The sequence below is a fragment of the Phalacrocorax aristotelis genome, chromosome 17 (genome assembly GCF_949628215.1).
Source record: "Phalacrocorax aristotelis chromosome 17, bGulAri2.1, whole genome shotgun sequence".
Taxonomy (NCBI): domain Eukaryota; kingdom Metazoa; phylum Chordata; class Aves; order Suliformes; family Phalacrocoracidae; genus Phalacrocorax; species Phalacrocorax aristotelis.
In genome coordinates, this window is record NC_134292.1 from 13,420,114 (window position 1) to 13,442,076 (window position 21,963).

The 21,963-nt window shown below is 38.7% G+C and overlaps 1 protein-coding gene across 10 annotated transcripts in view; it reads right to left on the reverse strand.

Moving 5' to 3' along the window:
* The window catches only part of GARNL3 (GTPase activating Rap/RanGAP domain like 3), a 60,477-nt gene that overhangs the window by 32,957 nt on the left and 5,557 nt on the right, over positions 1-21,963 (reverse strand). For 5 of the 10 annotated variants that reach the window (XM_075111960.1, XM_075111959.1, XM_075111955.1 and 2 more), the window contains exons 2-12: positions 12,846-12,915; positions 10,037-10,111; positions 8,481-8,580; positions 7,901-8,019; positions 7,018-7,082; positions 4,533-4,596; positions 4,241-4,267; positions 3,768-3,843; positions 3,046-3,144; positions 2,398-2,501; positions 1,093-1,201 (exon numbers count right to left, since the gene is read on the reverse strand). In XM_075111960.1, the coding sequence (XP_074968061.1) occupies positions 1,093-1,201; positions 2,398-2,501; positions 3,046-3,144; positions 3,768-3,843; positions 4,241-4,267; positions 4,533-4,596; positions 7,018-7,082; positions 7,901-8,019; positions 8,481-8,580; positions 10,037-10,111; positions 12,846-12,915 (908 nt within the window). Of the gene's footprint in view, positions 1-1,092; positions 1,202-2,397; positions 2,502-3,045; positions 3,145-3,767; positions 3,844-4,240; positions 4,268-4,532; positions 4,597-5,365; positions 5,443-5,931; positions 6,151-7,017; positions 7,085-7,900; positions 8,020-8,480; positions 8,581-10,036; positions 10,112-12,845; positions 12,916-20,022; positions 20,214-21,963 lie in introns of those variants that run through there. The other 5 variants (XM_075111956.1, XM_075111957.1, XM_075111961.1 and 2 more) reach the window with 5 other exon arrangements.

Here is a 21,963-nt window from a genome sequence, read left to right on the forward strand (position 1 = left end):
ACTAATGCTCACACTCTGATGAAGAGCTACACTGACTTGGTAAACATTTCTTATTAACAATATTTAGGTTCCTCTGATATCTAAAGATTTATTTTTTAAAAAACATGGAATTCTTTTTGTTCTAGTAAATTCTTCCATTTAGAATAAAAGAGGTTAGTATTAAGAGCTGAAATCTAAAAAGTAATACCAGCCATGGATGAAACTAACAAGAAAGTTCTAACAACAGTTAGTCAGCCCGAGAACTAGGTTTAGATGTCATAAGCTTTGCAATCATTTTTTTAAAACTCAGCAACAGAGCATGGATAGAAATAAGAGTTTTCTTCTTTCCATCCATTTTTCTTCATTCCATTCCACCTAGCCTAAAAGATGCCAGATTGGGATCTATGGACCACTAGTGTGACCCCATGATAATCCCAAGCAATTGGCAGCTGGTTTTTTGAATCATATTGTCTTCACAATATTTTCAACTAAAAGTTTGAAAAACACAGGCTGCCAAAAATCTGGACAATGTGTGGTTTATGGTTTGAAAGATTTGAAAAACACTGATCTAAAATACACAAATACCTAAAATAAACAGCATCTAAACATTCAAAGGCAATATTCAGTAGTTAATGCCAAATTAATTCATACGACTAACAGAAATATTTTAATGACTTTTTAATTTATGAAAATGTATGAAATTTCATTTGCAAAGTGTTCCAAATAAATGCCTTCAATAAAAACACACTTTAAAAGTCACATTCTTGCTTTTTACCTTATCTTCTACATGGTTCAACATAATTGTTTTACAAGGCAGACTTAGAGAGCTTGACTCCTAGTCAAGCATTTCAAGGTAAAGAATGCAAGAATGCCACTGTCTTCCTAAAATAGTTATCACTTCCATAAACAGCATGCAGGAAGGACTTAGCGTAGAATTAAAAGTAATATTTATCTTAGGAAAAAAAAAAACCAAACCCAAAAAAATCCACACCAAAACCAAACAAAAAAACCCACAAAAACAAGCAAACAAAGCCACCAAAACCAAAGAAAACACCCAACCAAACCAAAAAAAAAAAACAAAACCCACACTAGAAAATATAAGGAAAAAGATACGTGTAAAATGAGAGCGAATCATGGATGGCTTGAATGCTGTAGAAGACTCTTCGCCTTCCTGAAATACGATAGTGACTATGTCATTTCCAATATGTCGTTTCCTTTCTACCTGGAAAAAAAAAAGGGAAATACAGACACAATGACTTAAAAAGACATAAATAAATACATTAACAATTCTGTGAGAGAATGGTAAAACAACATTCCTAAACTGCAAACAGAAAAATTATGGTCAATATGATTGAAGCCAATATAAAATTGTTACTTAGCTATAAGTAAACCTAGCAATTCCATAGTGCACACACAAGGCAACTGCTAAAACAGCAGCTACTGCATATTTTTAAGTTAGCAAAGCGTTAATAATTTCCATAATTAATAGTCACAAATTGGGAATGGAACACCTAGCATTCCAAAAAAAAAGGCAATTCCACCACTTGGGGAGAAAAAAAAAAGGGGGGGGGGAACCCTGATGCTGAGTTATTCTTTAAAAACAACAAGTGTCCTGATTGTCCTCTGGTTTCTGCTGTGATCTTGTCATCAATCAAAGGCAAAAGCATGAGAAAAGTGACATGGAAATAAAAAAAGCACAGTATAATTACAGAATCTAATTATATTATTATAATAATACATATCATATAATTATTGCTTAAATAAGGAAATAGTAAGACAAGCAATTTGCAAGTAACTTTGGGTAGATATATGTGATGCATAGGTAATTGCATGTAATTATAAAGTATTTTTTTCATCATATAATACATGGAAAGGTTCAAGCAATGGATGACAGCACATTTGGATAAGTACCCAAGAACCCACCTAGTCATTCTGTGGCAGGACAACAGCAGTGCTTTATAGCAAATGCACAAAGCTTGCCATTAACATGCTCACAAGGAGCATTTCTTTCAAGCTACATGAATTGCTACCTGAGTATGAGTTGTGTTATATATGGGAGTGTTCTGACAATTCACACAGAAGTCTAATTTCCAGCCTTCCTAAATTCTTTGAGGTAATGATAATTGCAGCAGTGAAGCTCTACAAGTCATCTGAATAATAGATTTTCAATCACTTCTCAGTCAATTTTGACCTTCACAAGTGTCTTTTATACCTTAATAGAGATGATATGATGCATTACCTTCTAACAAACATCATGAAAATTTCAGCTTTAGGTATAATACTGAGGAAAAAAATATACCAAGTCTGAAGACTTACATTTCTAAAATATTAACAGGCAAGAAATCCCTTATTTTGAAGTTTTGGAGTTAGCGATTTAATACATAAATGGGGGGGAGAGAGGGGGAGAGAGACATGTACCTGCTGCTTGTTCTCTCTAGAATATGGTAGCATTGTTGAAACATGGAACATAATCTCATGCCCTTGAAAAACCGTATAGATGGAACAGGTTCCTGTTGTATCATCTGCAAGGGAAGACAACACTCTTAACAGGGATTTGTCCTTTAAGTTTTCTAAAGATCAAAAGATATTTTGGATCCTTCTACCAAACCTTCTTTAGTCATCCTTTTTTCTGATCCATTTCAGGAAATATTCACACTGCATGTTTTACATGGGCCCAAACCTGAGTTTGCAACGTAATCTGCATATTCACACACTTAAAACCTATGACGTCCTCTACCTAGCCTCCTGAAAACACACACGGTTCTTGACGCCATGATGCCCTATCAGGAAGCAAGTAACATATATTCTTCACCCCATTCCAATATGAAATGAAGCTGTTCACCTTGAAAATACAGTTCATATAAATACTTTTCTTCAACTGCACTCCATACCAGTGATTTAAGCTAACCTGACTTCTTCCTGGTGAAGCAGAGCATTTAGCATGCACATGAGGAAGTTTGTTTTGGGATTGTATTATTCCTACAATATATACAATATGCACATGCAATAAGCAAAAACATTTGTATTGCAGCCACCCCACTTTTTTTGCTTCAGATGAGTTCTTACTTTTAGTGTCCAGTCCTCCTCTGTAGCCTGTCCAGCCTTTCAAAGTAACTGTGTCACCCAAGAGAGACAAAAATCTTTGAAAGCTTTCACTTCCAGTTTCTACATGTGGAAGGGAGAAATATTACAACAGAAAAGCACATGTAGTAATAGAACACCTGTAGTAAAATAATCAAAATACAGAAACGGGTCCTGCTTCCAGGACATGAGCACCAAAGTTTCAGCTGAATTAGTTTCTCCTCATGTCATCCAAGCCTTCTACCTTTACTGAAACAGCACCCCAGCCTTGCAGAATAGGCATCATCATGTGACATTAAACAGTGACTTCTTTTGCTAACTCCAAGACACTGTTCAAGTGCATAGAAGAATGTGATCATGCTGCAAAAACATAAGAGTGAAAGAACTAGAAACAATAGTGACTTTTTGCAGGTAACATGAGTCACCTCCTTCAACTGCTTCCTTTTTTCTAAATCTTATGCTGCATGTTCTATTTCTAGAAAATAAATTTCAATATCTTCCAAGTTGTAAAAGTACGTTCCCTATAGCAACCGTTTGTAGAAACAGAAGATTCTATGCTGCAATTTTTCACCCAACGCAAACATGAAAACCTAACAAAACTACTGTTCACATAACCATCACCTTCCTTCCAGCTTCCATGTGTAGGCACTATCCTACATTTTTTTATTCGGATAAAAAAACAATTAACAAAGAGGTGAAAAACCCACCATTGCTGAACATTTCATCATCTGTAAGCTGCCCATCCTTAGCATAAAGGACTCCAAATTTAAAATTCACAGATCCCTGAGAAATAAACCCAAATATTACATAATAAACAGGCAATCAAAAGACCTAAAATAATTCTTTCTCTAAAGACTTTTATATATGTACCTTTGTATATATCTTACACATGAACTATACATTTCGTACCACCTCCATTACATGCTCAAGTAGCAGATACCTAGATACCTAATAATTTACCTTTGATCACAGATTATGATTTTTATTATACACTAAGTTGGTGATCTATTAACATGACATGTTAAGTTGGTGCTTAAAATTATTTTGATCTCATATGTTGCAAAAAAACAGTATTTCTTTTTACTGCAATAAGTAGTTGTTACAAGCATGTTAGTGCAAATATTTCAAATACGAAGCTGTATTCGTTGACCAGGTCTGTGAGCGGTAAGTTTATATTTACCTCTTGCTCTTCAAGAACCAATAAATCCTGTAAACAAAACAATATCTTTAGCACACTGGTATTAAAGATAACACATATAAAACTGTAACATCCTTGTATATTTAAGTTTTGTTTTTAAGTGGGCAGTTCAACTGATAAACACAGCTTACTTTGTAGTATCATGTAACCCTACCCATCATTATTATCCTGCTACTGAAAGAAATAAACAAGTAGCATTTACACTTAATTACTTATTTTTCCAGAAAGTAATAACGAAAAGCAAGTAAACAAAAAAAAAGAAGTCACCTCCTACCTTTTGTATCTCAGGATGAAAAATTTCCCTTGGGCTTTTCTCAAATTTGTCAAGATTCATAGCACTGAAATGCAAATTAAATACTGCTTTATGGAAGGGCAAGTATACATTTCAACATTGAACCACTAACCGGTTGCAGTTAGAACTGGTTACAAAAGGAATTGTTCGAAGAGACTCTCTTATGTGGAAAATTTTCTTTCCCACAATATGAACCTTAAAGGCTTCCTGAACTTCTTTTGGATTTTAAAACCAGAAATTAGTAAGACCCTGTATGGAGATCAGGTTTAGATTTTCTGTATGGTGTTCCATCACCCTTCACTTCAGCTTTATACATAATAATTGTGAGCATTTTAGGAGAACTCAATAACCTATTCTATTTTGTAAGCTTTTCCTCTCTCTATTCTAAAATAACTCAAAGGAAGTCAAATGAAAAACAAGCAGTTCAGCAGCAAATTGACATGCCAAAAATCCAAAACCAGAAAAAAGTCAGTCAGCAGCAAGATCAACTGCCTCAATAAACAGAAATATCTAATTTATAGCATTTTTTCCTAACTCGTGTTTCTGCATTTACTATTATTTTTGCCCAGCTTTTTCCCCTAGCACTAATATATAGAACTGTGCCGCATGTCACGGAGTGCCAAATGCAGTCTGTCTGGGGTACAGTGAAGCAACAGGGAGGTCAAATCTTATGCACCTTTCCATCATTGCTTATGCTAGATCACAATGCAGACAGGATTTGCTTTAGTTCCTTTTGAAAGGGATTAAAATATTCCAATCAATTTAGAAAAAACAAGTTTGTAAATGTAAGCAAAATTCTTTAAGACAGGCTGTACCTAGACTCACACTGGCTGTGAACAGGGTGAAATGTCAAAGGAGTATCAATCAGGCTCAAGGAGGGAAGGCTCAAGGACTGTAAAAGCAAAAGAAAAGTCAGGGAAGAGATTTTAGTCCAAGCCCAAGGAAGCAAAAGCAGATGACATTTATCCAGCTGATCAGAGGTGACACAGACCCTGGGAGAAGTGGGGAACAAGGTCTGAAACAAGCCTGCATTTTCCTCTGTAAAATACTGGAGCATCACAGGATGGAACACGATGGTATTTTAGCAAGAGAGTTATAACCCTAGCTAACAGAAGACAAAGTTTCTCCACTCTGGGATGCCTGACCAAAAAGGTAAATGTGGGTAAGAGTGGAAGGAGAGGCTGGATTAGAAAGGGATGTTAGGACGACATATTTCAGTGACTGGTAGGCAGGCATGGGAGATAAGGTGCTTATGCAGGTACAGCATGCAGTACTGACAACTACGAATTCTATTCAAGCCAGTGCTGTAGGAGTTAGAAGATGGGATTTTAGCCCATCTTGATGAATAAGATGAAAGAGATCTCAAGGGTTTTCAACTTACCATCTTGACATGGCAAACCAGAGCCACAGCCCAGGAAATCAGAATTAAGAAGTGAGGCTCAATGCCTCTCTGAAATTCAGTGGTCTGGGACCTCTGACAAATCTTGTACAGTTGTAGGAAAATCCAGATCTGGTGGTACTGACTTCTCATCACAACACATGCCCTGTTCCCAGAATTCTCTTCTCACATCGGAACTGGCAGTGTTATCCAGTGGACCAGCTTCAACCAAGCAAGAGACATTCACTCATACTGTATACAGATCAAAGGTTCTGAAGATCTGCAGATTGCCTATTTATCTGGTACACACTACCTGCTCAGTAAATGAAGGCACTTTCTGCGGGTTTCTAGAAGAGGAAAAAATCCTTACAGAAGATGCGTTTGAAGACGATGTCAGTGAGGGATGTGAGTAAACACACCACACTTAGATCGTAAAAACTGCAGATTAAATTTTAATTAACACTTTGCAAACAGGTGCTCTGACATTTCAGCTGATTATAATGTTGAAGGAAATAGAAATGATGTTGGGCTTGCTCACTTTATATTTTCCCCTGTCACAAAAGAGGCAGGACAGAGTATGAGCAAGCCCATACACACTCTGGCTGGGGGAAGGAATTTTCTTGGCTTCACTGGCAGTGTGTGTAACACACCCATAGTGAGACTTACATGGAGACAATCAAGTGAATAAATAATTCTTGGTTTCTTCCCTGTTTGCTTTCTCCTGCTAGGACCACGTAACAACCACCCCTCTAGTCAAAATCTGTTGTTCCTTAGGTCTGTATACTGTCTATCTAATAGAAAAAGATATTTATTCTCACCCACTGCAGTTCCACTTAGCACCTGTTTTCCAATTAACTTGAAACTAATCCCTCTGCAGAAGAAAAAGTGCTAAGAATTTTTCTCCATTTTAAGTTGTCACTTTGTCTATTCCAGAACAGGCTTTAAAACCACGTTTTGCTGCCTTCATTGATTAAGGTTTGTAAACCTGTTTTATAAATCTATCATGAAAACCATGCAACACAAATTCTGAATTACAGGAAAAGGCATAGAGACAAATATCTTAACTGATAACTTATTTTAAATACGTACCTTAATATAGATTTCACTGATAATGTTTTTGTGGGACTATAAGGGAGACATATTTTTTGAGTACCCTAAAAAGAAAAAAGCTAGGAGATATTACAGGACATACTGACTTTTTCTGTATATACAAATAGGTATATTAATAAAAACAGTTAAGTTAAAAAAAACAAAGAACAAAACCACTCTAGTTTTACTTAGCCATATTTAATACTGGTTGGGGGATGGGGGGGAAGAAGAAAAGCTGAAAAAGTCATGGATGGTGCAAAATTATTTTTTTTACTTAAGTTTTGACTACTTTGGCAAGTGGTATGAGGGCTGCTGAAACTAGCAGACATTACAAACTATTTCTTTTTACCAAAAAACCCAACCAAAACAAAAGAAAACCACAAAAACAACAACAACAACAACCCATGCATCATTACAGGAGAGTTTTAAATCAATTGGTTGGATAAAAGGCTTTTATGGAACATTAAGTGAAAAAAATAATTCATTAAACACTATTAGTGAAACCAGTATCACACCTGCCTATTTTCTTAATGTTGTATAAGAAAATCCTAAAAGCAGTATGAAGTCGTTGCCTAAATTCATCAGAGGACGTAATTAAGAACAATATAGGCAATATTTCTAAAAATAACAGAGTTGCAGGTAAGAACAATTACAAATATCTGCCATCACAGATTTCTGTCAAAGTTTAGTATAATGTTATCTACAAAGCTAGCTTCGTTTTATCTACTATGGTAGAATTATATGTTCTTATTTTATACAATTAATATATGTATTAAATACTGAAATCCTGAAGAAATCAAAAAGGTGTATGATAAATATATCCAAAGCAAACAAGCAAACAAAAAAAAAAAGTCAGAGAAGCAATTAAGTGTGTGTTTCTTACTGTTTTTCTCCAGAGTATTGAATGGTATTGAGGAACACGCTGATTATTTTGGTCAGACAGTACAACAGACAGAAAGAAAGGGTTCTTCTCTGCATCTGTACCTACATAATTTTGATGAACTGTAAGGGAAAAACAAGAAGCATTATCAACCGTAAAGAATGCACAAACACGCATTTGCATGTGGACACACACACACAGAGACGTGTATAAATATATAAATATATGTATTCATATGTAAAAATATATACTTATATACATAAACGACTATGTATTTATATACAGATGTGTTAAAAAAAACCAAAAAACAAACCAATAACCCAAGAGACAGGTACAGCCTTCAAGGCCAAGAAGGGTTTCAAAACATCCCTTTTTGGTAGTAGGGGTTCCACCACTTAGAGGAACCAATCCTCTGTCTTCAGGTTAAAATACATGAAATGAGAACTTGTTTCCCATAAAGGAGAGAAAATGTATTAATACCAAATTAATACCATAGTTTTTCCATATTTAAATAATAGCAATTGAAAGCTACATTGCATTTTCCTTGATCAAAACTTCAATCTATTTGCAAAAAGGTAATTACCTTTCCCTAAAAAATATTTGAAATACCATCTTGTATGATACTCTGGGTTTTCCAAATGCACGTCTGTTCTGTGCCACGTACCCGGAGTGTAGTCTGTATTCTGAAATAGAATTGGGAGCTGTTAGATCAAATGCCAAGTGAAAGAGAAAAAAAAAAAGGGGGAGAACATAATATAGACAAAAGCCAGTCAGAGTGGCTGATTCGCCAGAAGTTTTAGTTGTATACTGTTTTTTAAAAAGCAAAGAATGATTCTGAAATCAGTTTTTGTGCAGCTGAAACTAAAATTTCTCCCTCTCCTTTCTTTTCCCCCTCTTTTCTTTCCAAGTAACTACAGTCTTTTCCTATTGTACCACCGTTACAGGTAATAGCTTAGTATTCCACTGAAAAGAAAATATTTCAATGTGGAATTTGAAGACCAGTGCTTATAAAACTTAAAAATTAATAAACAGAATTCTGCCTCCAGGTTTCATTTTCTCAGTTCTTCCCAAAATAATCATCAATGACTCCTCACTAGACCACAGCACACTCTGGAAGTTCTTCAGTGTTGTTTACGGATTGGCCAGTTAAGGTAAATTCCCAAGCATCCCTCAAGTCCTTTTCCACTAAGAACTAACTTATGCAGAGAAAAAGCCACTCTCCATATCCATCCACCATGTGTCAATTCATCACTCAGAGAATCTTTCTGTGATACAAGCTAATCAGTTTTTGAACTGCATGAAACTGAACTAAAAAGACTGTGTACAGAACATGACCCCACAGAGAAGCAATGCAGAATAGTTAGATTGCTTTAAACTCTGCACCCAGTGCTGATGTAAACAGATGATCAGTAATAGTTTAATGTTAATATTAGCTCAATACAAGCTTACCAAGGCTTTACATATATTTCAAGAATATGAGGTCTTCTGTCCTTCAATATTAAGATATTTACAGCTGAAAAAGTTTTGCAAAGGAAGATAAAAATTGAAGATAAGTAGAAACCTAAGTGTCACTGGAATTGTTGCAGGAACACAGTGCGGGTTTAACAGCACAGGAATCTGCAGGGAATTATGCTCTCAGGCTCCACTTGGCTTCTTTATCTCTTATTTAAAAATAAGCACAGCTGCCAAAAGACAACTAAGGGGGGTGTGTGGAAAATGAAGCTATAACCTCATCACACCAAAACTTAAAATCACAAAAGTTAGCTCGAACATAGTAGTATCATCAGGACACCAATATAAAGTAACGAACTAGAGACTGCAAAGTGTTATTCAGAGGATAAGTATTTTTCTTCTAATGTGATCAGGTGAGAAAAATGTTACCAAAGCTAAACAAAATACCAGCTCTTCCCTTGAAAAATAAAATTGTTGAGATTGCATACTCCTGAAAGAAGAGCTAAGCTAGACTTTGGGGAGAAAAACCCGACCATCTCCCTCCTCTCAGATTCTTACATTCTCGTATTTTTAGCATTTTTCAAGTTCTCCTTCTTAGTAATTGACTGCAACTACATCTTTCAGTGGTAAGAACAACTGAAGCTGAATTATTTTTTCAGCGTTCTATGAGTATCTTTAGCCACTTACCTCACCAGAGGAGCCATTTTCCACACGGAACCGTCCAGCTCTTTGAATGGCTCCATCAGCATCACTAGATATAAGCTATAAGAGAGTTTAAGATAGAAGTTCTATTTCTAAAAATAGCCATATGATCAGCAATCAAAGCTTACTACAGTTTCTTCTCCCAGGCATCATATGACTACCCACAGAGAAGGGATCAGCACAGCTATTACTAATTTGACTACAGATTTGGAATGACCCAACTATAACTCTAAGGAGGCATAAACAGGAGAGCAGTTCACCCTTTTGGTAGATCCCAATACTAATAAGAAATTCTCCTGTCTCAGATTTTAGCTGCACCAACACACAGAATGCCTAGAGAGGAACTTGTCCTGTTTCCAGAAATTGACATCGAAGCTTGCTCCTTTCAAAACAATGGGTTTACAGGCATGACGATTCTTATCTTCTCAGCTCTGCTAAGCCTAAAACTCTACCTGTTGGCAGTATCACTGGGACTAGCAGTCTTTTACTGCATTTTATTTATTTGTTTCCAGAGACAGAGAGCAGCAAGAATCTCCAAACATAATACTCAGTGACAATACTGAACGACGTAAAGTAGAGGAGATGTCCTGGTCTGCTTCCAGCATTAACATCAGAAAATATGGTTTGTTTCCAGTTGAAGACTTCAATAGTTTTGTGAATACTCTGGGAAGACTGCCTGGTCTTTTTATAGGGGAATCCAGGGATTCCCAGAACACCGAAACTATCTTTGTTGTTAAAACAGCTCTTGAGAAGTCAGTAAAACATAGGATAACATGACAATTCTGGCACGTTCAGCAACACTGCTTAGGATGCCTACAAGAGAAGAGGAGGAGAATATTGACAACGATATTGCATGTTACTCTTCTCAAAACTGTAAAAAATGAGATTGTGACATATCATACCAAACTTATGAAATGGGATCTGAACAACAATAATGCAAAGGTATATCATTCCTTGCTTCCCTCTAGCAATCCATGTTATTCCAGGATAATACTTTTTCCATTTACTTGGTGGAAGAGTTATGACAACATTTTGAAGTTCTCTCTGCTTCTTGCTTTGAAGTGATCTGAGGTCATGTCAGAATAAACTAACATGGCAAAAACTCCAACACATCCTGTTGCCTTGTATAAACTGTAAGAGAAATTATGTGGACAACTGGTCTTATTACACCAGTGGGAAACACATAGGAAAAAGTGTTTAGGGCAGAGACAAAGTAATTGTGTTGTAATAAATAAAAGGTGGAAATAATTGAGCAATTGAGATGCTGCTGTGGAAGGTTCAATATTAAATATTTAGAAATTTAGAAGAGTAACACACACCATTACATATTTGTACATCAAAAGACAAAAAAACCCACGCTTTCATAAAATACTAGCAGAAATATAAGAAAACCAATCAAAAGTCAAGACCATTTGTGTGACCTTACTGTAAATTTAAAATTACCAATAAATTTTTCTTTTCCAGCAAAAGAATCTGAGTACTAGTAATGACAGAGCCTCTTAGCAGAAAGCAGTTCACTTGGGTTTTCGATTAAAACACCTCATCCAATAGGTGGAATGTATGGAAAGGGAAAAAAAAACCCAAAACCAACCTGGTGTTCTTGCAATGCAACTTCCAGCAACTAAGCCATCAATTTACACCAATTTTACACACATATTACTAAATATACTATCCAAGAACTTTAAATTATAACTATAGCTAGTAGAAAATTAGGGATTTCTTCCCACAGTAAGGTAGTTGGAGTTCAGTTTCTTTACCCCTCCCTACTTCTGTTTTCCTATGGTTAATTTATGTAATTTAATTATGGTCCTGTACCCAGAGTGATGTTACTTTAACTGCTGGCATGATGTTATTTTCACAGTGGAGAATAAATTTATGTATGAGAAAAACGAAGCACCAACTTAACCTTTGAATTTGAAGCAAATGCAGAATAACTGAAAGATTTTAGGGAACTGAGGGGGGATTGAAGACTGAGGGGGGATTTCATCAATATGTCTAAATATCTAAATGGTGGGTGTCAGGTCAATGGGACTGGACTCTTTTCAGTGGTGCCCAATGACAGGTCAAGGGGCAGCGGGCACAAACTGAAACACAGGAAGTTCCAGCTAAACATGAGAAAAAACTTCTTTACTTTGCGGGTGCTAGAGCAGTGGCACAGGCTGCCCAGAGAGGCTGTGGAGTCCCTTCCCTGGAGACATTCACACCCTGCCTGGACGCGGTCCTGTGCCCCCTGCTCTGGGGGTGCCTGCTCAAGCAGGGGGCTGGACAGGGTGATCTTCAGAGGGCCCTTCCAACCCCCACCAGTCTGTGATTCTGTGAACAGTTTTCAATATCCTTATTCTGGCTAGTTCTTTTACTTTTAAAACATCTCCCACTACTCTGAGGCATGCACACACAAAATCAGATGTGTACATATATATGTACACACGAGTACGCACACAGTTTTTAATTCATATAATTGCAAGTACCTCATAAAATACTACCCTAATATTTTGCAGTCTTCAGCTTACAAGAGGGAAAAAGGCTCAATTTCCATCAGGGGATTAAACACAATATTTATATAACGCTTCCTGTCCCATTATGATGAAGTATTCATAAATAAGGCAGTAAAAAGATTTCCTAGCACAGGTCTAACATATCTATTCTGAAGCCTCTTTTATTACCCTATAACTTGCAAGTCCAGCTTAGAAACCACATTTTCCAAACTAGATCCAATTTTTCACCTGGAAATGAAAATTATTTGAGCTCTGCATTATAAGCTGCTAAAATTAAAGGACAGGCTATGTAAACTTACAAGCTCCACAGATCCATAATGCTTTCTGCTAAACTCTCCACGTCTGCAACCCAGATCTTCAGAGACAGAGCTGGAATAGAAACGCTTCATCAGTGTACACAAGTCAACTAGCCTTAGTTCTCCTGCAACGCTGTTCCCTGCCATAATCAAATATCATTCCTGCTAAACAAGGTTTGCAGTGCATAAACTCGTTACTGCAGGGAACAGTCCCTACAACGTGCACAATCTGTAGCAGCCATTGCAGTCTGGCTTTCATATTACCCCCAAAGGAAATGTCTGTGTCCTGACTGGAAGCAAAAGCTATGATTAAATTAAATATTTGGTCATGACGTGATCAGAGTTCCAAAGTGGTGGTGGCTTACAACCACATTTTAAATTTGCATTTAGTCTAAGGGAAGAAAAACCTACAGTAAATTTAATGCCTCGAACAGGATGACTGCACTATACTCATTAAGCTTGTGCTTAGTACCTTGCTACTGTTTTTTTCAGAGTCTTTTTTTTTACCCTACACACGAAGAGAAACTAAACAATTACTTTAATTCAGACGTGTAAGGAAAGAACAGAATTTCATAGGTTTCCCCCCACCAATCTTAACAAAGATAAAATTGTCAAGCAAGCAAAAGTAATCCTGCAACATGAAGTTCAAACTCTACGTGCATTATCACATATAATCTCATACCATCAAAACACATTAAGCACATCACCGTGTGCTTCATAAGGTCAAGACAGATAGCAAACACCTTCTCTACCTATAAACACTAAGCCTCCTGCCTTTGCAATAGGGATATACGTGTTAAAAATACATGCTTAATAAAGATTTAGATGCAAATTTAACATAATCTTTGACTACCCAGTCTGTACCAGGGCTAGCAGCTCAATCCCTCCATCATATTCCAAACTTACAGTTCACCCTTCAGTCAGGAGTAATGAAAATAAAGTATTTTAATTTTATGGAAAACCACCAAACAAAAGAAAACAACAAGAAACCCTCTGTCTGGCAATAACAAATTTTCTGAGAATTATCAGTACTGTAAATTGCAATGTTACATCGATAAACAGGAAATATCTAAATTTTAATGCAACAGCCTCATACACACTTCCTGACTGTAGGAGATACTGCAACACTGGACTCAAACATTTTAATTTTTAGACAGCTTTCTATCTGGATTTGTATTTATAAGTACTTAGCATTTATTAAACATGATTCTTATTTCTGAGTTCTGTCCACTTGGATTTCGTGTCATTACTCAAGGAGAAGGAATACAAACAGAGGTATCTAATAAAAAACTCACCAAAATAATCCTAGTATTCTCTTCCAGTACGTAAATTATGCAGGAAGGATAAGAACATGACAATAACAGTAATTTTAAATGACACAAACACTGAAGCAGGAACGTTAGCTGCTGCAACAACAAAGCTGTGTTTCTAATTTCATGTGAATAAAACCTCCAGATGACACTACTGCTTCAGGTAACCTATAGCATGTACTTTCTCAGTCAGCTGCCTTTCAGCAAGATCCCTTGTCACACAAACACATCTATACTGCTTCCTAAGCAAAAATGACCATATGCAGGCAGTTTGACCCCTGAAGGAAAGTGAAGCCATAGTCTGCGTTCCAACACCTATGGGGGCACATACATGCCACAGCAGCAGTAATATGAGTGACTTGAGGAAAACTGCCTACAAAAAATGAGGCTAATCCACATTAGATGCAATTTTTACAAGCTCCAAATAATCATTCAGTTGGAAGTGTTCTGTCCTAAACACAAATACAATGACTTAAGCTTTCAGCTTGTGGTTGCTGGCACCACTAACTTATGTTTGACTGGGGACAGTTATTACTCTTAACTTTCCAGAGAATCGGCATGACCCACCTTCCAGGAAAACAGTTAAGTTCCCGTATCAGGAATCTGCACAGCAGAAATGGAAAAAGTCTGTGATACAAGAGGAAGTTGGGCTTGGGTTCTGATCTAAGAGCTCTTGTCATCAAAGCAGCTACAATTTGATCTTTCTTATGATGTGCTGTTTGTAGACATAAGTATTTCAGAGCCTTAACATACTTGGGATGAAAAAAACAAATGTTAAAGCCTGTAGTTCACACAGCTTGTACTCTAATTGAAGTAACAACAGTAACTCCTCCTTTTTCTCCACAGCAAGACAGAAAGCAGTTGGAGGAAAAATGAGAAGAGAAACAGTATTAAAACCTTAGAGACACAAATTACAAGTGAGCCACAGTAAGAGTCAATTCCAGTGAGTAAGGCTACTTCAGGCTGCTACCTTAGAAAAGCATGCCCAGAAGACGGAATTTTCAAAGTTTGCAGCAGCACATCCCTACCTATCTTTTCACATTTGTGACACCGAGAATTTTCAGAGCCTTATCAACTGGAAAAAGATGAAACAATCTTAATGGAGACTAACAGAAGAAACTGTTCTTAAGTCAGTAAGTCTGAGCATCCAGAAGTAGGTTCAAATCTTAAGCAATCACACACCACGAGGACTTCATGTCCAATACTTTTATACACCTACCACCACGGCTGTTGGACCTTTGAGCGAACCTTGCCATGCAATACGGCCACGTTGTTGCACAGAAGTTGTAGCGCACCACACTTACAGCTGCTCCTCTGAGGCCGCAACACAGACAAGATGGCCCAGAGTAGTGAAAAGACTGAGTGTACCTGTGACCTGCACATCTCAACGCCTCTTCTGTTACAGTTACCTTCTACTTCATGTGGTTCTGTAGCATTAATTGACACACTCACTTGAAGTGTATTTGGACAGTCTCTTCTCATCCTACTCTTAAATGCCATTTACAAGAAATCATGCATGTTTTAGATTTTATTGCAAATGCATCATCTTCCATCTTTGCATCATCTGAGGAGAAGTATTAAAAAAACCCCAAACTTTACTTCAGTATGGTTTGCAGTAAAGAAAACTTTTGAAGCTATTACTTGTGAGTTCTCATCTTTTCTTTCAGAAGGAAACACATAAATCTGGCTAACAAATTTTCTCTGCAGTTACTAAGAGTGAGAAACGTAAAAGTATTTCAAGATTAGCTTCTATACAGATGAAAAGAAAGACATCAGATTTTCTTTTCTCTTCCAGCTAGAACAAAGAGTTCTGAAGTTTTGTTTTGTACAGGCTGAAAGTGACCCTTTGCCATTTCACACATCTTGGAGAGAATTTAGGAAGCTCAGATAAAACCTAGGAAATAATAATACATCGAATGCAATTTTTAGAGTTCCTGCATTTTGAGATACACATTAAATTTGGCAGATGATTCACAGAACAAATTGAATGCCTCATTTGCAATATATTTTAAGGCATTGTGGGTCTTTTTTTTTTTTTCCTTTTTCACTTTTACAGAAAAATCAGGTAATGCTAGCATTTTCTTTGTGTGCTACTTTTGTTCTACAATATTCATTTTTGTGGCTAGTGTGCTAGTTGCCTTAGAAACCACTGTAAAAGCAACTCCGATCAATGAGCACTTATCACCAGCAGTACTGGTGGCAGAATGTTATGGAAACAGCAGTCAAGAGAAATTTTGCTGTTGCTGAGCTCTGAAATTCAGTCTTTGATCAAAAGAAATGTATGTAAGACAACAATTCAATGAGCGGGTAAAAAAAAAATCCAACCACAGTCAGTAGTACAATAAATCTTTTCAAGCCTTGGGAAAGCCAGGTCACTGTTTATCTGTCTGACATCTGGACAACCCCAAACATAAATATAATACAAATTAGAAAGTCACTGCAAAGAGCATCTGGCCTACTGTGCTTTGAATGGAACCATCTCTGCCTGGATAATTTTTAGAGACTTTCATCAGTCATGTGATAGCGCCACAAAGCAGAAGAAAAAGCAAGCTGAGGTTTATAAAGCTACTTTTCTGCCTCGTGGCAAAGCTAACCTCAAAATGCATGAAACCAGAGGAAAATGTCATCTCCTGAATTACCTGCATAATAAACCCAGGGAGTTATGCGGGCATTTTAGAACTATCTGCATACATACAAACTAAGTCCTATACCTTAATTTGGTGATATTTCAGCTGAGTGAAAGTTAAACTCTATCAGGGAAAGCATGCTGAGATCTGAGCACATTAATGTAGAGCAGAGATAACAAAATCAGAAGCTAACAAAAAAGCTTTAAAAAAGTAAAGTATGAAAAGAGGATTCAAAACCAAACATTGTATAACTAAGAAACGGATATAGGTATACAACACATTAATGCACTAATGTAACAAAATACGGGTTATCGAGCTAAAGGAGGACACAATGTGAAAGCCATTGATTTAGAAATACAAAAACTCAAAGCGTATATTAAGATATATGCCTGGCAGCCCAGGTAAAGAGCCTACAAAGCAGCGTCCAAAACATAGTGGCAAAATTAAGAGCAGACCAAATACACTGCATTGAAGAGGCAGGCTAAGGTAAAAGACTAAGATTATTAAGATACATCCCAACAATAACTACTGCAGTAACATTTCTCAACCAGTGTCTCACAACAAAACAAAAGATAAAGTGAGGTGCAGAGTTAAGTTTTGGTTCCACCATAATTTTTTTTTTTCCCCTCAAGTTGGAAAAAATGATTGTCCTCCACACTCTATCAGGTATGCTCAGTATTGCTTCTGGCAAAGTTCTGGAGGCCGATTAGCCCAAAGAAAGGTTCACCATAAAGACTCCCTGATGTCCGTGAGAGAAAGGATACTGAAGGAGACCGTCTGATCCACAAACTTATGGTTTACCTGCACTTGCAAACACAAAGCTCTTCACAACGGGTGTGAAGTCTACAAAACTATGTTTCTATCACACGCATGTGTCCTCTATTTCAGATTCTCAAAAAAATTCTTGATCTAAACAATCCCAGTGGGCTTATTAGACTTTTTGACTTTTTTTTTTTTTTTGCATTTCCATGACGACAAGCCATAAAATAGCTGCCTTTAGGAGGCACTCCAGCATACTCCAACATTGCACATTTCACCAGCTTTGCTGGCCACAGAATGACAGGGAGGAAGGCTGTTTTAGAGTTCTGCCATTGCATGATAGACACAATAATAAGCATGCAGACAGTAGCCAACAGCAGTATGCATAAAATAAGGAGACAGCACTGTCACATTCTGCAAGGGAAGTGGCAGAGGCTTCACACCACTGTTCATCAGGTCTTAAGAAGAGTTAACGCAATACCACAGCCAGCCTTCAGAGCAATCCCACTGTCACAGACACCTATGGCGACACAGGTGAAAGAGAAAGACGTGATATCCACCCATGCCTTGTAAGGCGAACCCATGGGACTCCATTCCAGCCCAATTACCTAAGGTGTATCCCTGCTGAGGGTACAGAGATACACAGATGCAGTGAGATAGGGTATATTCATCAAATGATGCAGAGAAGAACACCAAGAGCAAGCAAGTCTCATGGGAGAAATAATCTATTTTTGTAGACCATGCGATATAGATGGAAAATGCAGACAAGATCAGGAAAAGCAAAAAGAACAGTTTGTGCACCTGAAATGTTTATGCTCCTGTCCTCTCCACAAACTACATTCCAATAATTTCAGGAAATACATCATCTCACCACAAACCACACCCTTTGGTATAAAAAGCATTCTTCTGACACCGCTCTTGCTATTTCAACAACAGGAGTGTATCTGAGGAAAATGCCGATGAAAACAACAGTGTTTTAATATTAATATTCTTATCCATTTGCATCCCAATTCGAAGTACCTAGAACTCACCTAACTTCCAAATGTGCTAGCAGTCCTTTTAAAAATCAGAATTATACCCAATAGGTAATCTCTGCTTCTTCTCAACCTAACTACTTCATATCACATTTCTACTTCACATTATACTTGTCATCTGCTTCATATCAAGCACTTAAAACAGGATCTCACATCGGCATAAATGCTACACAGACATGTGAATGTTAAGCATCTTAGGCCCAATTTATGCATAGGGAAGATTTACATTATCATTCTATTTGCATAAGCACACATATTCCCCTAAGAATTCTAGCCTGCATAGCTCTTTTGCTCTCCATTTTTGGTTACTACCAAGACTTGTACAGATCAACTCTCTGACATACCACATTATGAAAAAAAATATGCTGTGATTAAATTAGCTTTTCTTATTAATTTTCTTTATTGGATTACATCCTTCCTCAGTCCTGACCTGATCTACACCAGAAAAACACTGCTGCTCCAGTTATGCCAGTTTTAAAATAGTTTCATCCTATTAAGATGAACTGCCAGCACTGAAATACTTAGGTTAGTTTACCAGTGGCTCAGACCAGTTGGGCTTAATTATTTAAAATTTACTAATATTGCCAAGTGTTTTAATACAGATGAGCCTTCCTTCCCATCCATTAAAAAAAAAAAAAAAAAACAGGTTTTACCCATTTGTACCGCACTTAGACTATACTCTGCCTCCCTCTCCCATTTGTTTGGGAACACGGGTGCTGTTCTGTAAACGTACAGTAATGAGGAAGAGGAAAGAGGAGCAGCTTCTTCCCATTTCAACAGAAGCTCCTACAAAATTTAACAGTCCTGAAAGTCGAACAACAAAGCAAGTTTAAATATATTTGCTAATCTAAACTCAGGCGTGTATTTTTAGGATCCTAATGTCAAATCACAAGTTTTATGTGTTAGGAGTTTGACACTGGAAAACGTTTTACCTGGGGGGCGGGGGGGGTAGTGGCAGAAGGGGGTGAGTTTGCAGGTTGCACTTGTATGATCACAACGACATAGCCTGCATACCTTTTGGGCTCTCCCTTCTCCTTACCACCTAGAGCTTTACTGGCCACTATCGGCTAAAGTACTTGCATTGAAGAGGCAGGCTGGGGTACAAGCACACTCGGCAACCAGGCACTTGCAGCTGCCACCCCAGCGGTATCTGCCCGCAGGAGCGTAACGCGGAACAAGCTGCCAAATCGACCCTGAAGGCACTCGCCTGGCTCCGCCCACGCCACCCGCAGCAACCCGAGGGTATGCGGCTGCAGCCCCAGCGCTCCCGCCGCACCTCCGCGCGGGAGCCGCCGGCGCCGCCCGGCCCGGCCCGGCGCCGCCGCTCCGGCGGCCCCTCCAGCCCCCCCCCGGCCGGTGGAAGCGCAGCACCGCCCCTCCGCCATCGACAGCGCGAGTCCGCGCCGCACCGCATCGCGTCGCGCCCGAGCTCAGCCCCCGCCTCCGGTACCGCTGAGTGAGGCCGAGGAACCGGGTGGAGGCCGCCTCTGCACTGCTCAGCTCCATGCGGGCGGCCAGCCGGAGGCCTCACCCCTCCAGCGTCGCTCCCGCGGCTCCGTCCCGCGCCGGAGAGGCGACGGGAGCTCCGCGCACACATCCCGCTACCCGGCGCACGGCCGCCGCGCGCCCGCCCCGCCAGCCACTCAGACGCCGCGCCCGCCGCCGCGCCGCCGCCAGGGCCCGCCGGGAGCTGTAGTCCCGGGTTGCGAGCCAGCAGCCCGTCCTCCGCAGCCAGGAGCTGCGCGCTGCGAAGTGAGCGAACGGGGCCTGCGCCCCACGCAGCGAGGGGCTTTAGCCGGCACCGCCCTGAGGGGCCGGGCCCGGGGCAGCACCCCCGCGAACGCCAGCTTGGTAAACGCGGGGAGGTGGGGAAGCTGGCTCCCGTGGAGTCGTGATCTCGGAGCTGGTTGCTATTCAACAGGAAGGCGCAAAAACTCTTCGCCAGCTCCCCATCCACCTGTGGTCTCTGCTGCATTCCAGGAATCAGGCTTAATGCTACTACCGTTGCCTCAGTAAAGGCACATAAAACGTTTTCTCAACCTGCTCACCTACAGCTCAGAATCTTTACAAGTGCAGTCCTCTCACACACCGACATTCTCTGTCATGTTCAATCGCAACCAGCCAACCAGCAGGGTGAAACCTTACCAGGCAAGCCGAAAAGTGAGACTGCACGTGGGCAGTCTTTGGCTTGCCAGCCAGCACCAGCCCACTTCGTCGCAATTGAGCCTTAAACCATCTCCACCTGTGTGACTTCAAAAGTCTAACACATAACAAAATAACAGCGCTGTCCATTGTGTGAGGCTTCTCCCCATTTCCTACTGTTACACAGATATACACTATCGTTCTCTACCTTTTCAGGAGGTAAATATAGCTTGCGCTTGTCATGTGACATAAACCTTTGAGGTCTGAACCCCCACGTTGGGTATCAAAGCGTGGCAAGGTGACCAAAAGTAGTGTGACTGTGTAAGAACTTATTTTAAAACATTTCAGTAGGAATTGAAACCAGTATTACCATCAACTATTACAACTAAAGATGAAACAATATTTTGCTAGAGTAACAACTTGTATCATGGGTAATCATAACTTGGATTAATGTATTCTGTTCAGACAGATTTCTTCAGTAATTTCAATCGCTTGTATGTTTTGTAATGAACTGCACTGCATTACTGTGCATTATTAAATACTGCAGCCATCCATGTAGTAACTGTAATGAATTACTCCGTTATGTGATTGTGTATATATTCTTATCTTTCTTTACAACAATTATTACAAAATAGCAGCTTCAGGTAATATACTAAAACTCTACTTTGAGGTTTGAATTTAATGAAAAGCTTCCCTAGTGTTGAAAGACAGTTCAATTTCCAGAATTCATATAATTCTGGGCCTCTCTGCTTATTCTGTCAGCCACTAGAAAATGAAGAGTGATACAAGAGGGCAAAGGTACCCATTATGCAGAAGAAGCCACTAAAGACCAACTTCTAATAAATGCTGATCCGCGCTGGACTCAAGTTGGTGATGTACCACTGAGGAATTCTGTCAAGCATTATCCTTGCTTTAAAAAATTCAGACAATGTAGAATTATTAGAGCTTATTAGAGTTCTAAATTAGAATTATGTAGAGCTTATTAGAGTTAAGACCCATTTGGATCTTCTGTAAGTGAAATTTCCGACATATTGACACCTGGGGGTAGCTTCATAATGGAGCATCTGGCAGCAATTCTGACTGAGTCTGCACCCTCCGCCAGTTCTTACTTCTCCTTCTATGTCACAGCGTCAGCCTTTGCTGTCAATTCTGCCATTGTGTTTCAGGAGTCACACTACCAGCTGCTCAGTAAATTAACTTGGGGTTAAAAAAAAAAAAAGTATTTTAAAAATGGTAGGGAGAGACTTTT